We start from the raw sequence: 17022 nt of genomic DNA on the forward strand, positions 1-17022 counted from the left end.
AAGCAGGCCACTGGGTTGTGGAGCAAAGCTCCTAGGGTTAAGCTCAGGGCATGGGGCCGTGGGGCGTTGGATGCAGGGGTGCCTTGTGACGTCGGATTTTCTAACCCGCTCTGGTCGCGGTAGGAGGGGTCCTCTGGATTGAGGCTGCAGGCGTGGTCTGGAGGCTTGAGGCAGGTCAGGGGTCGTCGGATCTCGGATCAGGTTCGCCGGGGGACCTCCTCGTGTTTTTCCACTCGAGCTCAGGCCGGGTTCAGCGGGTGCAGAGTGGGCTGGATTCGCAGTCTCTTGCTGGCACCAGAAGCTGAAGTTTAAACATGTCCGGTGTTCACGGGAGAAACAGTCTGGGAAGTGAAGGCAGGCAGGTCCTCCGGGGTTTGTGAGGTTGCTGGCTGCTGGAAACGCTGGGATTTCGCAGTAGCAGGTTCGAGGGGAGACAGGCCTGTAGGGCTGGGGCCAAGTCAGTGGGCATCGTCCTCTTGTTAGCTCTGCACTGCTCTTCATCCTTCTTCTTTTCTTCTTGTAGGTAGGCTGGATCTGAGGAAGGAAGGTTCAGGGTGCCCCCTAAATACTACATTTAGGGGCGTTACAGGTAGGTAAGGGCAGGGACCAATGTGTCCCTTCCCTGGGGTGGGTACACCTCCTATTCTGCCACTCTACAGTGGGAGGGGGGCAGGAGCCTGTCTCTGGTTGGCTGGGTCCCCCCCATCCTCAAGATGGTGGGGACTCAAGGTTGTGCTTCAATTCGCCTCCCCCATCTGAGGGGTGGAGATGGCAGAGGTGGGCATACCTCCTTTCCTCACTTGTTTTTCCCGCTGGTTCTCCCGCCCAAAGTGGGGGGGAAACCAGTGTGGACCAGTTGCTGAAAGCAGCAGATGGTCTGGAGAGGCTCACAAATGCGGCAGGCCTTTGAAGTCTCTCCTTCGTGAACTCTGCCCATCCTGGTGGAGGAGGCTTGGCACCTCGTCCCAGGATGTGCATTGTTTCAGGTCCCCGAGAGCAGCAAGCTTCTCGACCCAGGGGTCCAGAAACATGTCTGGTGGTGGCATCCTAAGCAGCCACTCAGTCAGGTCACTAGTAGTTGGTCGAATTTCAGGGGGCATCTCTAAGATGCCCTCTGTTGTGCATTTTATATTAAATCCCACACTGGCATCAGTGTGGGCTTAATGTGCTGAGAAGTTGGATACCAAACTTCGCAGTCTTCAGTGTAGCCATTATGGTGCTGTGGAGTTCGTAATGACAAACTCCCAGCACAATATACTCTTAATGGCAGCACCGCACTTAATAGTGCCCAGGAATGGACTTGGGCACTGTAGGGGTACCGGGCTCATGCTCCTGGAACCTCACCACTGGCACAGGGCACCCAGCTAGAGGGTTGACTGATGTATGCCAGGGCAGTGGTTTGTGGGCATGGCACACAGGGATGTGTCTCATGTCGACTCTTTCACTTTGTTCTACACCAAGGCACTCAGTCTGCAAAGGCAGTGTGTGAGTGTCAGGGTACAGGGCCTCTGAGGGTGGCACAATAAGTGCTGTAGGCCTTCTCTGGTCACAGTGCCCTGGGTACCTGTGGTACCATTTACCAGGGGCTGACATGTGGCCAGAGATGCCAATTGGGTTTAGGCTTCAATACAGTTTTAGGGAAGGAACATAGGCCCTGGGTACCCGATTAGCAGGAGCCCAGGGCACACTCAGTCAAAGAACATCAGCAAAAAGTGGGGGCATACCATGCAAAAAAGAGGGCACTTTCTCACATGCATTGACTGCAGGGCGGAAGCTGTTGGTGGGAAGAATGGTTTTATGTTGCACTGTTGGCTGATTTGGACACAGGTTCTCAGAGCTTTTTATTTCATGCAATCATTGAAGGAGAGTGTGAATTGTAAAATGGAAGCAATTCTTTCTCACACAACCACTGCTGTATGCATGGTGTGACTTGAATCTAAGATGGAGAAGCATTATACCAGCTCAAAAGGAATTACGGCAAGGACAGCTCAAATTATATGGGAAAAACAGTTTCCCCTAAACAGTGCAAAAACAGAGGTCATTGTTCCTGCAGCATACCTTTCAGAAATGTATAAGATATTTTTACTGAAAATAAACTAGTTTGTTGATATACCCTCCGAGCTAGCACTTAGGCGCCAATTCCGATGTCGGACGGACTCAGGTCCGTCTGACATCGGTCAGGGGCCGTAACCGACCGACCTGCTGTCGTCTGTTACGGCCCTGCTAGTACGATGCGACCGAACAGGGTTCGGTCGCACTCGTATACAACACAATGCAAGCAGAATGCATGCTTGCATCGTGGAAAGCAGGGGTGCAGTTCATCCCTGCACCCTGTGGGTGGCACCTCAAGGTGCCTGCCACCGGGTGTAGGGATCCACAGAGGGGCACCATAGGTGCCCCCAGGCCGCCATACGGCAGCCTCGCACCCATGGGGGCCCTACTGGGGGCCCCCAAAGACAGTTTCCGACTGACTTTTCGTGCCGGAAAAACCGGCATGAAAAGGCAGTGAAAAACTGCCATCGTACTCCCTCGGTCGCAAAGAGGCGACCGGGGGAGTACTGAGGGATTTCCAGATGGCGGACGGGCTCTCCGAGCCTGCCGTCCGCAATCCAGAAATTCGTGTCGGATTCCTTTCCGACCGAGCCCATCAGAATGGCTCGGTCGGAAAGGAATCTGGCCGACACGATCCGAATCGGTCGGAAGGGCTCCGACCGTCGGTCGGAGCCCTTCCGATCGGAATCGGCCCCACTATCTTTAGCTGTACATTATCTGTGACAGAAATAACACAGGATGGTAAAGACAAAACCAACAATAAAAATCGTGAGATCATCATTTTGCCCAATTCAGGAATCAAACGTTATACTACTAGTAATTATTTTGTGTTTTAGAAGCATAAAGGAAACCACTGTAACAAGGGGACTGGGGTAACTCATGTTTAAAGGAACAAAGGTCCCTCGACGAGTCATACATCCACAAATGTACAGGGAAACAAATAATCCCAATCTGTTCAACTTCCAGTTAAAAAGATACATTTATTAATGAAAAAAATTGAACAACCATTTGTTTTGAGTGGGAAGAACCCACAAGGGGCACACACCATCAGCTTACAAACCGTGATTCAAGCAATTAAATAGGGCAAACATTTCAAAATTGCTAGGTCACAAAATATACATAATGAGACACTACTGCTACTACAACAAATGATACATGATAAATGGAGTCAGTGTGTCAAAGTTGATGATGTTTTGATCCATATATAATTAGAGGATAATCATCAGGACATTCAAAATCATGCCTGAGATATATTACAAGATGTTAATCAAAAACCTAAAATGCAGGAGGATTTCAAGTCTGGAGAAATGGGGCCTATCTGGGGCAGGATAGTATAAAAAAGAAAACAAATTATTTAGTAAACATACCAGTATTAATTATAGAGCCAATCCGGAAAGGAAGATAATAAAGGGAAGAAATCTTGAGGGTGCAGGAAAATTCAAAATAGTCTGCTGTGCGTCAGTAAAAACACTAATAATTAGTGCATCACATTGTTATTTTCCACAATCACATTTTTATTCTGCCTCTTTCTTAGCAGCTACATAATTTTCCTTTCACAGATCACAATTGTAACCCATTGTGTTAATACTGTAAATCTGTGCACTGCTTCAGGTCACAATCTTAGTCGATCACTTGCTTGTCTTGGAATCTTTCGCAACAAAGCCTCAGCGCATCTTTAAGAAATACTTTAAAATCCATACTAGTCACCTCTGTAAAACTGAACAACAATGTCAATTTATGCCCAGGATAAGACACTTGACTGCCAGAAAAAGAGCCTAGTTTATCAAAAACTGCTGCTCTGTGACTACAGAATTTCTGTACTTTGAACGTCCTAATCTTATTCATCAGACCTTGCTCTGTGCAATGGGAACCAAAGGCATGGGACTGTAATGATGTAGGTCTTTCCCTCTGACAGACTTCAGTTCATTAGGATAGATTCTTCTAGGCTGAAGGTCCAATATTTGCTGTATTGTGGAATTCCTCAGGGTCCCAGTGTGTCACCTACTCTTTTCCATATGTGGAAAAGTCGAGGGACTTGGTTCCTGCCTGCTGACTCCAACCACCAGTATGCAGAAAACCGACTATGGCAATTCCAAAGGTTTCTCGAGTCCAAAATTGTACTTGGAGATGCCGGACACCTTGATTGGCACTTCTCTTTCAAGCCTAATCACCACTGAACATAATTCCTCCTACTACAAAGCAACCACTATACAACCAAAATTCCAACCTACTTAAATTACCTAGGCCCTATCCTTATCACACATTCTCCATCAATGGTAATCTACCACTGCGACCACACAAACAGAATCTATAAAACTACACTTCACCAGCCCATTCTCCATCTTTTAAGAAAAGTCAAAAATCTTCTCTTCTCCCATGAAACCCATTTTTCACACAGCAGCACATTTATTTGGGGGTGACAATAACCTGAGCTCGTCATCGCCCTACTTTCGCTAAATTTTAAAGCTCACATCTTTAAAATATACTGCTTTACATATAAAGCATAAGACATGGAACAACTCACCAAAAAGAAAATCTGGCGATAGCTGGTGACCCAAAACGCACTGGGAACAAACCTGCCTCTTTCCGGACCTCCCACAAACTAATAAAACACAAAAACTTTTAAAAAGGTTTTCTTGTGATAAGAACCCTGAATATAGCTCCATCTACAGAACACAATCTGTTCGACACTTAACGCTGGTGACCCAAAACACACAAGGAACAAAGCTGGACCTCCCACATACTAAACAAAAACACAAACACTTCTAAAAAGGTTTTCTTGTGATAAGAACCCTGAATATAGCTCCATCTACAGAACACAATCTGTTCGACACTTAACGCTGGTGACCCAAAACACACAAGGAACAAAGCTGGACCTCCCACATACTAAACAAAAACACAAACACTTCTAAAAAGGTTTTCTTGTGATAAGAACCCTGAATATAGCTCCATCTACAGAACACAATCTGTTCGACACTTAACGCTGGTGACTCAAAACGCACAAGGAACACAGCTGGACCTCCCACATACTAAACAAAAACACAAACACTTCTAAAAAGGTGTTCTTGTGATAAGAACACAGAATATGGGTCGATCTACCAGACACAATCTGTCTCACATTATATATATTATAAGCAGTTTGAGCTCTACACTGTATTGCAGAGCTATACGGTTCACCCCATCAAGCACTACTTCGTTGCCTTTTTAATTTGCCTCATTTTCAAATGTAACATTGGCAGGTCCTAGCATTCTCTATACAGCACTTTGTTACCTTGTGGTTTGGTCGATGTTATTATAAATACTTTAATATCACAAAATATGTTGCAAAGGCAATGAACAGGGACACATCAACAGTGTTCCCCAGCTAAAGGCTAAGTCGCTTTTCAGTGTTTTGGTCACCTGTATAAAGTAGTCCTCAATGCAACACAGTGTAAAATACCCTAAGTTTGAAATTAAGAACACCTTCTCCCAAATACATATAACCACAGAAAACCTCTAAAACACGAATACATTGAAATGTGTTTAACACTGTACAAACTACTAGGAACTATGAAGTCAATTGTACCTGCAGTCAGTAGCTTTGGGTGGTAGAATGTAAGGGAAAAGAAGCTCAGTGAGTTTTCTAAGGTAGTGCAATTCATCTCTCCGACTTCTCAAAGCCACGTGTAGGTCTGGTCCATACTCTTCTAATGCAGCCTGCTGGAGATACTCTGTATTTTTTACTGAAAGAAATGTACATCACTATTTATTTAAAATACACATATACATGGGTATAATTTATACATATTGAAAAATTACACTGACATACTTGACATGGATTTCTAAATATAAATCTGCTAACACATGCAGATGTTTTTGGAATGGCATGTTGTCAGAAGGCAGAATAAATTTTCATATTTGGAAAAATATATGCCTTTTTTTACCTTCATTCTCAAAGACCAGGTCAAGTGCCCCCACACTCTGTCCGCCACTCAACCTATTTCTTTGTAACAGAAAGTGGTCAAGCAGCACGGAGATGCAGAGTGCAAGAGTATACACTGGAGGTTGCTCAGTGAAATTGTTCTAAACGTTTATAACAAATATAGGGTGCACAGCACCGCGGATGGCATGCCTTCAAACATGGACTAGGACACTCCTCCTGCAAGATCTAGCTTATCAAACTTCAGAGGACTAGAGGAGATGGATACGCCACCTAGTGCTTCTTACCTTACTCTGTCTTGGCTAGAAATACAACAGTGTCCATGTCATGCTGGATGTTCTATGGCCATGGTAAACAGATGGCACCAGTAATATGGCAATCCTTGCGAGGAGACAACATCAAGTGGCAAGAAGGTGATCCCCTTTGCCTCCAAATCAGTTCTTTTAGATGCAGCACCAATGGTGCATCAGCCAATATTTGAGTTAGAACATAATCACGAAAACCCATCAGCTGCCACAGTATATGTACTTATCAAGGCTTCATTCAGATAAGTGAACAGCCATGGTATACAGTTTCTTTAAATTCATGATAAAAAGGCAAAATATATATTTTTTTTAAATGCAACAATTTTGTGAAAACTATTTTTGGAAATGAATGGTTTTAATAATGCATAGCGTCATCACCGATAAATGATTTTGCACTTTAAACTAATTTATGTCACTTGAAACAGTACTTAATGAACAAGTTAATTTCCTTCGGTAATGCCTTATTTGGTAGAGACTATCTAGCCGCAGATTCCTTACCTTTGAATTATCCCCAGGCATCAGACTGGATCCGAAAAAAGTTTTGTGAGCAGTACCTGCGCAGCGGTAGGTGGCATCGTTCGGCTCCGTGTGGCGTCGTCTGCGCCAGAAGCAACGGTTGCAGTAACTATATAGGTGTCAGTTACTTTTCGTGACTTTTCACGCCAGAAGCGCAAAGCCACGAAGTACACTAACCACTAGTGTGGAAAACTAGCACCCTGAAAGGGGAGACACCCTATTCCTAGAAATCCGTTCACGAAAAAAGCAGTCCTGATAGTGAGGAGCCAGAGTGGACAATTGTGTGGAGGCTCAAAGGGAGCTCTTATAAGGAAGGTGAGGAAGAGATGAGATCCCACTGGGGCATAACAAAAGGAGTGGGAGGGAACATATTCTGCAATCTTTTTAAAAACGTATGTACAATAGGATATTAGAAAAATGAAGGTTGATCAGGCAACCAAAGGAAACCAGAGATTTCAGAAAGATATCCCTTAACAGTACCTACAGCAGATCCCTGAAGGCCAAGGGACAGAACAAACAAAAGTAACTGAAAAAAAGGGGCAGAAAAAGGGTGGATGTGTTTACCAGAACACCATGCCACAATTTAAGCCCAACGGCAGACATACACAGTCTTGGGAGAGGGACACCTGGCTGTCAAGATAACATTACAGACTTCGTGCAGAAGGTCAAAAGCTGTCAACTGTTGCTGATCAATCTCCATGCAAGAAGACAGAGCATTGAAAGGTTCGGGTGGAGAACCCTAACCTGCTGCTGCGAGAAGATCCTCCTGAAGGCGTAGCCTGATCAGAGGACCGATTGCCATGTTCAATAGCTCGGGATACCTGACTCTTCATGCCAAATCCGGAGCAACAAGGATGACTTGGGCCTGGTCGTTCCTGAACTTGTTGAGAACTCTAGGCAGGAATAGTATGAGTGGAAAGGCGTACAGGAGGCATGAGTTCCACTTGAGACGAAAATTGTCTTCGACCGAGAGCCACCTTGGAAACTCCACTGTGTAGAACTGCTGACATTGTGCATCCTTGGAGGTGGCAAACAAATCTAACCAAGGCTCTCCCCACTGCTGGAAGAGACCTTGCACCACCTCTAGACGGAGACCTCAATTGTGATCCGCTAGGCATCTTCTGCTGAGTTTGTCCGCCCTGGTGTTCTGAGAGCCTGCCAGGTGTTGAACCCCCAACAAACTGTCTGTAGGCCAGCCATGTCCAGAGACAAATGGCCTCTTGACAAAGGGTCCCCCGACCCCACCCCACCCTATTTGTGGCAGCACCGCATGTCAGTGAACACCTGCATTAGCCTTCCCTCCATTGAGGGTAGAAAGGCTTTTAATGCCAATTGGATCAATCAGAGCTCCAACAAGTTGACTCCTCTGATCTTCACCTCTCCCCGATGGCAGTCCTGCTGGAGCAGAGTTTTCTGTTGAAAATCTATTGGGTTTTTTAAGCTCTGGTTTGTCTATTTGTCAATAATTTAAAAAATATTAATTTGTAATTACTAATTATTTGTTTTGTGTAAATGTTCTGACTAACCAATATGAATTAACAAGAGAAAACGACACGTGGGAATGAGTTCGTGTTGCTTACTAATAATGTGCATGTTTATTAAATAAATGTTGCTGAGTGCTGTTTATTTTAAAGCACAAAACGCTTTTGAATTGTCGTGTACTAATGCTTTTCTTGTGTTGCAAAGGCTAGATAATTACATACACATAAGGGTATTAGTGGGGTTAACACTGTTTAATCATTATGCTGTGGTAACGTTGTTTTTGTCTCTTTTAATTAAGATGGTACGTTTTGGCCTAGTTAAAAATGGCTGCCGTTTAAAGCCTGCATTCGGGTAGTCGATTTGTGATGAGAAGGCCTTGCTGAACCTGGTCGAGAGTCATCTGACCACAGTCTTCGCCTGGTTTAGAAATTTTCCGTGAGGACAGCAGCTCTGGGCGGACATCCAAGTGTCCTTGGAGGACAAAGGAGCCACAATGAACTTTGTGATTATAGCGGTGGCTTCGTGATGATTCTAAGGAAGTACATTTCAAAAAGAAACATTTGCAAATTTGAGTCCTCTTCTTCCGTCTTTTTATTTTTGTGATTTTCCTGAGCGGAGATTTTCCAAATGTAGCGATGCTACATCCTTTCCTTCTCGCTCTGCTCAGCGGTTCAGCGGACGTTTTAAACATTTTATGTTGCCTTCTTTTGTTAAATTTATTATAAATATTGTCAGCCTAGAGAGGGTCTAGGCCACTTCTTCCCAAACCTGCGTTGGTGAGGATCGATGCTGTAAGGACGGCGACTTGGGAGACTTCTACTGAGAGACCTGTCCTGACCCATTTCTGACATTCAGCTAGAATAGGTAATTATGAGAATAATGATTTACTTTGATTGATTTCCTTGACTAATTTTAGATAAAGCATCATAATTTTAAATACAGTGTTGGTGGTTATTTCTTGTCAATTATTGAGTACTCTATTTTGATTATTGTTGTATAGATTGTTTAGATCATGACTCAGGACAGTTACAATTAGGTCTTATCGACCTCAGTGTAGATGCAGGGTGTTTAGGAGTTCTTTCTTTCCACAGGTTCAGTGCTGATAGAGTATTTGAGCGTATGTTAGTAAAATGGGCCCAAGTGTATGATGAGTGCATGTGCGTGTATCTGTGAAATTACTCTATCCGTGGAAGTAGGGAGAATTTGTACACCCCGATCTGCACCAGTCCCATCCCTGGATTGATGCATCTGTCACTACTGTCAAATCTGGTAGGGAGAGGTCTCTGCCACTGACCAGAGAGGGAGTCCAGTGTGACTTTGTCACATTGATAGTGAAGCCCAGCGAATGCAGGAGGTCTGCCATAGCCTGGTGGTAGGAGAAAAGACCCTGGGGTGAGCCAGCCTTTAACAGCCAATCGTCGAGATAGGGGAAGACAGCCACCCCTGATCTCCGCAGATGAACTGCAATCACTGCCATCATCTTGGTGAACACTTAAGGGGCGCTGGTGAGGGCAAAAAGGAGATCAGGAAATGCTTGTGGCCCACCATAAACTGCATGTTTCGCCTGTGGGCAGGCAGGACAAGGATGTGGAATTATGCATCATGCAAGTCCAATGCTACCATCCAGTCTCCAGGGTCCGGGGCAGACAGGATCTAAGCATCTTGAATTTCTTCTTCTAGAGGAAAAAGATGAGAGCTCAGGTTGAGAATAGGACGAAGGCCTCCGTAATTCTTGGCTACCAGAAAGTAGCAGGAATAGCAACCACAACATACTTCTGGTGCCGGCACTCTCTCTATGACTCCTTTGGCCAGATTAGCCGTCACTTCCTGGTGGAGAAGAGAAAGGTGGTCCTCGATCATCCTTATGTAAGAAGGTGGCATGGAGGGAGAGATTGTCTTGAAGGGGAGAGAGTAGCCCCTTCGGACAATCTGTAAAACCCACCTGTCCCATGTTATGGACTGCCAGCGGGGCAGATGATAGCAAATCCTGCTGCAGACTGAGTGTCCATGATGATAAGTGGGCAGACTAGAAGGGTTTGTAGGTTGCGGGGGAGAGTGGAGGGAGGGGTCGACTGATCCGACATTTGGTCACCCGACCAACAGAGCTGGTAGGAACAGTAGCCATGCAGAGCCTGGTAAACTTGTGCCCCGGGTGGCTGCGCAGGAATAGCCGTGATTGTGCACCCCCTGTATGGCCACAAAAGGGTTGAAAGGCTGATTGAAGGTGACAAGCCACCATAGATAGGTCGATGGATAAATTAACACCAGATCCCGAGCTTGACCTCTGCACCCGACCGCCCCATTGTCGCTGGTGGTACAATTTTATATCTACATGAACCTTACCTGGTACTCATTCTTTATCCACAAACTCAATATTGTAAATTGTTTACTTACCTACATATTCCTGATTGTGTTTCCGCCCATAGGCTAACATTCTATTGTTGAAAAATGCATTGTGTCCACTTTTTACATTGAAAAGCATTGATATTGCAAAACGTATTTACATGCAACAAAGTGTCTTTGGATCTATAAAATAAATATGCTAAAAGAAATATTTTTTACAAACCGCTGGTGTCGGATTTAGTGTGTGTAACCATTTATTGCCTGTGTGTACAACAAATGCTTAGCACAGCCCTCTGAAAAGCCTAACTGCTCGCCCACACTACCACAAAAGACAGCAATAGAGTTATCATTTGTGATATGTACTGAAAAAATATCACTGAGCACTTCATTTTGGCCACATATGGACTTTGAATAAACAAATATGTTTCTGGTGGAATGAAAGCAATGACTACATCCAACAACAGGCAACATTCTATGCTACCAACTTCCAGAAGCCAATTTCCTGCACAACCCTGCGCAGAGTAATGAGCAAAGCTGAACAGCGTGAGTTGCACTCCTTTTGACGCCACTGCCAACTCTACAACAATAAGTCCCATTTTTCTTGCTCGTGTTTAATCTAGTTAAAGTGACACAACTAGAAGAATGCCATCCATATCTCAAAGTAATGCAGGGCGGGTAAAGGAAACCGCTCTGACCACTCCACGTCGCTTGAAACACTTTATAGTTGTTTTTCAACACAGTACCTTTTCTTCTCGTCTTGGCGATGATTTCTAGGTGTTTCATAGCCATTTTCAACAGTTTTCTGGTAATAATTGTAGGACCATCCACCTTGGAGGTTGAGAAAAAAAGCGTAAAACAGCATGTTTGTAAACAATCAGATTAAAGACTTTTTTGGGTCGCATTCATGGCAGAATTTAAACAAAATAGTTAGGAGATTCCGTGCTTTCATTTATTTTATAAATGTCTCCATGCTGTGCTCGAAAAGTAGTATAAAACAGTTCAACTTGTGATCTTGGTGTAGAATTAAGGAAGTATTTGCCTCCAGAAAGGGCCTGATTCCTAGTGAGGCGTCCTATGGTGGAATACAAAAGAGGGAACTGAAAGCAGTTTGAAGCCCTGAGACAGAAAATGGATCCCCTGTTTTGAACTTGAGTGATCCTGTAGGTTATATTCCAGTATGGCACTTCACGTCTGTGATTGTTCCACTTCACATTCTTCTTTCCATCCTTCCATCCCGACACCAGTCTTAATATATTGTGGCAATTAGAATCATAACATCTGGTGTCGCAACAATACTCAAATACACACTACACAATTTCATAATTATTAAACATATCTGGAAGGGAGAATGATAAAACGTGAATAAGGGAAGGTAAAGGAGATAGACCAAAAGGCAAACAATACTAAAACAAGATGTAAGATGAGGGACAAACCTATTTATCAAAAGTATCAACACCTCAGGACAGCTCCCCGAGCCATATTTAGGGCATAAATTCAGCCCAAGTGGGCATCAGTTAAGTGTTTATGTATGTCATGCTTTCCTTCATCTCATGAGAAGGGTAGTGTGACTCATATCTGGGAAAATGTTGATCCTAGTCGCAGGCCAAGCCAAATCTTTCTTTCGTACATTAAATCTGAGCAGCAATTGATGCTGAGCAAGACTACCCAAGTTTGCAATTTGTGTTCCCATTGCTGCACCACGTCCATGTGGCCTTTTCCTATATCCTCTTCAGTCTTTGTTATGCACCCATGAATGTCCTCTAGCATTTCTGCACTTCATCCTACTGCCCATAGTTTCTACTTCTTGAATACTATGGGCCTGACCTCCACAACAGTGCTACTCGTCAGGTGCTCTCAATGCGAAGGTCATGTACTAAAACCCAGGGAATGGGACAGCCTTCCATGCACACCATACCTACTGGCTTATTCAGCCGTGCCCACACTCCAAGCAGGAATAGAATCACTTCAACCCCCGATGATGGGCATTTTTAAAATAACAACATGCAGCATGTACAGTATGCCGACATAATTGATCGGGTTCCTGGAAGCCACCGGAGCTACTGTCTCAGAACCGGAAGGGAGAAGTGATGCTCACAGGCATAGCACAACCACTCAAGCACCAACTGACAAGGGAAGGGCACTGTTGGAAGTGGGGAGAGACTACCCTTTCCAATGGCGCTGATCTGCAATGGATTCCTGCTCAGGGTTCATTGCATGAGTGCAACTGGGCCACAAGAGATGTTGTTTCTCAGAATGAGAGCCTCTTTCCCCCAGCATGGGCCATAGCTCCTTCGTCACGGGTGGACTGCCACGTCGCACAGCACCTAGGGGGGTAAACTGCCCACCGGAAAGCAGGGATTTTTTTAAGAGCACTATAAACAAAATAATATGTGCGGTGTGGGCAGCCCCTCTTGGCATGATGCTGCACGGTCAACCTCCTTTGGCCGCAAGCAGTTCCAGCCCACCTGAGGGAAACATTTTGGGGATATACACTTTATTCCTCCAGATGCCAATAACTTTTGTTAACTGTATTATAAAACAAGCACTGGCAAAGTCAATAGGTTGGGTGGGGTGTGGCAGCCTTGGCTTTGTCAACACTTGTTTTATTTATCATGGTTTTAATAAAACTTTATTTTGAAGGATATTTTGATGGGTCCTCACCAATATATTAAAATAAAACACTGGCTTAAAGCTAGATTATTTTGGTCTAAAAAAAAACATACATAGTCATGGTGGTCCCTGGCACAGAAAAGAAATACTTTGTGTGCATGCGGAGATGCGCTTAGTGGAATACCAGAGTGTATATGTATCGCTTTTTCTTATCTATTTCAATTTTCACTGGTGTCTAGTGGGCCTTTCAGACCCTTTGAGGCATATTAAGTGGAAAAGCATAATCAATCCCCATGTGGCCCCATGCCAGGAGATGCTGGCCAGCACCACATACTTGTCATCTGGCGAGCAGCCAGATTGGCTGTGTGAAGAGGGGAAGCTCTGAAAAACTTCTGACTGTGATCAGGTCAGGGGGTCCAGACCTGCAAGTCTCCCTGCTGAGTGAGGGGACATCACCTATGGAAACCAAGACTACCTGCCCTGGAGCACAAGTGCCTGCCTGCTCGCCAAGACCAGTGTGCCCTGTGAGGAAGAGGAGGATATTGGAAGGAGCAAGGTCCAAGGGGGAGCCCCATCATGAAGACTCCCTGTGCGAGGTGTGAGAAATCTGCTCTTTTACCGATTGGGCCATAGCCATGTGTTGGATTTATTCAGCGAGCCCTGTGTGCCAGGAGAGGTCGCTGGGGTCTGAGCAAAAGAGAGAGGGTTGTATGGAGGGAGCCAGACGACCTGCACAACCTCATGGTGGGTGACTCCGTGTGCCTGAGAGTGAGCCACCATGAACATCATCGCCAGGTCAGCGGGACAGGACCTGTAAGTGCCATGGTCGGCAACTCCATAAACCAGGAGGGGGTGCCGGGGGTTCTGTGGCCAAGGATTCGGGCCATTGCCCGGGACCGAGAAACTGTTGCTGTTACCACGGCCGGTCCAGCCCGCAAACTGCGAGATGCACCAAACGAAGCCCAAGGAACAAAGAACATCGCCGGACCCCATCAGAGCAAGGAGATTAACTTCTCTCCCCCTTCCCGTGAAGGGAAGTGTGACTAACTGTGCGCTCACTGGTGCAAGAACAATCCTGATCACTAGAACCTGCCAGTAGTCTGGCTCAGAGGATAGAACTCTTGACTTCTGCGTACTAGTTTACATTCCCTGGATAGTGCCATCAGTGAATGGGGAATGACATTGAACCCACTGAACTAAAGTTAGTGGGACAATGAGTGGCCGACAACTACTAGAGCCCCGACCTTAACGGGGACTGTGTTATTGCTTTTGAATGTTGTTCACCTTAGCATGTGAAGAATTAGAATACTTCTTTTTATATAAAAACAAGCAGTTGACTCGACATTGATTTGTTGTTTTTGCCGCTTGAATATTGACTTATGATAGTGTTCACTGATCTGCCTCTGCGCTTCACCCTGAGGAATCCTTGACTTCCCATCTGACACTACCTACCTGAGAGCCAGGTCCAGAAGGAGCGCTCATCAGTCTTATCAGGGGATTTCACTAGTTTTTATATTTGCTTGTGTCAAACTGCATACGTTATTAATTAATATAGATATAAACTTAAAGCCACACCTGAAAAGAGACTTTCAAAGTCTATTCTCTTGGTCAGTTAACGTTTGAGATCAGAAGATCGAATTCAATGCTTGTTTCAGATCTAAAAAAACATATCCCTAAAAGGTCAGTACTGTCCTTTTCTGCCGTTGGGGATTTATTAACCCCTGTCAACACAAACAATAATCTGTTTCAAAGTTACATGACCTACGATTTATAAGCCTGCACATTTAGCTGTATTATGCAGCCCTTTTCTACCGCATACAGATACATTTTAACATACAAAGGTACTACCCTACCATCCTTAAACAACTCTGAAACCCACTATATCCAAATTTCCTACATGGCCAGTCACTGCTAAAAAGATGAGAGCAGGATCATAAAGGTTCACTTTCTTTGATCTAGTAACCAACAGCCCACAATAACTGCTCCTGTACATGTATGCTAAAATCTGACAGCCAGGTAGACTGGACGGTTTTAGAACTGCCCAAAATGTGCCTGATGTTCTTGTGCATAGAGAATGCTTTGCAGATAGGATACCTACATCAGAGCATCATTCCATAAGACTACAGAGAACAGCTCAAGACTAGTGGCAACACAAGTCAAGCAGGCTGCCAGGAAACACAGACTACCTGGCTAGATCCCCAACTCCAAAGGATTTCTGGAGGCTCAGCTATGAATAGGACTGTCCATATGCGGCATGTGTCCATCTTTGCACCGTCTCTGTCTATCCATCTTCCAAAGTTTCAGATGTCCTACCAATTCTCAGCTCCTTATAGGGCACAGTGAAAATAAATGAAGTGAAATAGAACAATGTATTTTTAGAAATAAAATGCAGGAAATGCTAAAACATTAGGCATTCATAATCGGATGTTCACTGGGAAGTAGACTCTATGGTCAACTGGGCATTATCTCACATGGGTCATTAATGTAAGTGATGTTTTGTGAAAAAAGCACTTTATTTCATTTTATGGTTAGTGGATCTGCTTTTAGGTTACCATCAACCAAATGCAATTGACAAGCGAAGGACACCTTAGCTCATGCTGGGATTTCCAGACGCAAAACAAAGCAACTCACAGAAGCACAAAATTATATATATCCCCAAACGCTTGCCATAAAATGGATCTAAAGCGAAGGCTGCATACGACATACAAAATTACTCAGTTTTTACACTTTGTGATTTTAATTTGCTGTGAATCAAAGTCTGCTTCTCAAAGAGATATCTACACAAATGATTGTTTACCTTCTGAATTCTGCGAACCAGCACAGAAGTAAAAAAGCGTAAGGTGACTCGGAGTTCATCTACGAAAGACTCATCATCGGTTATGTTCCTGAAATATTGAAAAATAAGATTATTCAGAAATTTAGAGATTTACTGAAGTAATATGTATTCTAATAAGTTTACATCAAATAAAAGATAAACATTCGACAGCATTTAGGTCCACAAAGTAGAAGAGCTACGAGACAGAAGAACCTCAATACCATGTTGTGGAAAAGGAGGGCAATAGGGAAGTACCATGGACCAGTCATCAAAGGGACGCACACCAGCAGTAATTATCAGAACTGCAGCATATTTTATAAACATTTAGGCAAAATATTGAATACCGCTCTCCGAAAAGGTTATTCACTGACCATTTGTCAGTATTTCCACACATGGCCAAGCTGCCAAACACTGATACAATGATCATGGGCTTTAAACTGTGGATAAACGGGAACCCAGCCACACAACGGTGGGGTGGGTGTCAGCTATGTCATAGAAGACACAATAAAAATAGTTTTTCAATCAGTTTCTTTACTTGCCATAACTTTGGTGTCACTTTGGACACTTTGTTTCTGCTCAATATTTCTTTTAGATTGGAAGTTGTCAAACAGATTAATTAGAAAAATACATAAGCCAATGATTTGTATTATAGAGTGGCAAGACATTTTTAATCAATCCTGTTTCAACAAAGACCTTTGCTTCTGCCTGGAGCTTCTGATGCTGTAAAATGGCTGTGCCTTAGCGAATGTTTGCACACTTTGGAGGATATTCACAAAGGTAACGTAAACTTATGTAAATTACTCAGATGTAAGTTTGCTTTCACAGTTTGTAGTAACTTTACTACTCTGTGGTTATTTCCAAAGTGCAAGTGTAAAGTTGCTACAAAGTGTTGAGTAACATGGTAACATATATTTTTTTTAACAACAGATTTTATTTGGTCATTTTGCGATACATCAGGCAGCAGTCCTGCAATAGCTCGT

General features: G+C 44.1%; 1 protein-coding gene across 5 annotated transcripts in view; it reads right to left on the reverse strand.

The window, feature by feature from the left end:
- Positions 1 to 17022, reverse strand: part of SNX14 (sorting nexin 14) — a 609680-nt gene that overhangs the window by 413845 nt on the left and 178813 nt on the right. For all 5 annotated transcript variants that reach the window (XM_085611049.1, XM_085611048.1, XM_085611046.1 and 2 more), the window contains exons 6-8: positions 16025 to 16112; positions 11361 to 11445; positions 5618 to 5774 (exon numbers count right to left, since the gene is read on the reverse strand). In XM_085611049.1, coding sequence (XP_085467175.1) covers positions 5618 to 5774; positions 11361 to 11445; positions 16025 to 16112 — 330 coding nt within the window. The remainder of the gene's footprint in view (positions 1 to 5617; positions 5775 to 11360; positions 11446 to 16024; positions 16113 to 17022) is intronic.

This window comes from Triturus cristatus, chromosome 6, assembly GCF_964204655.1.
Source record: "Triturus cristatus chromosome 6, aTriCri1.1, whole genome shotgun sequence".
Lineage (NCBI taxonomy): Eukaryota > Metazoa > Chordata > Amphibia > Caudata > Salamandridae > Triturus > Triturus cristatus.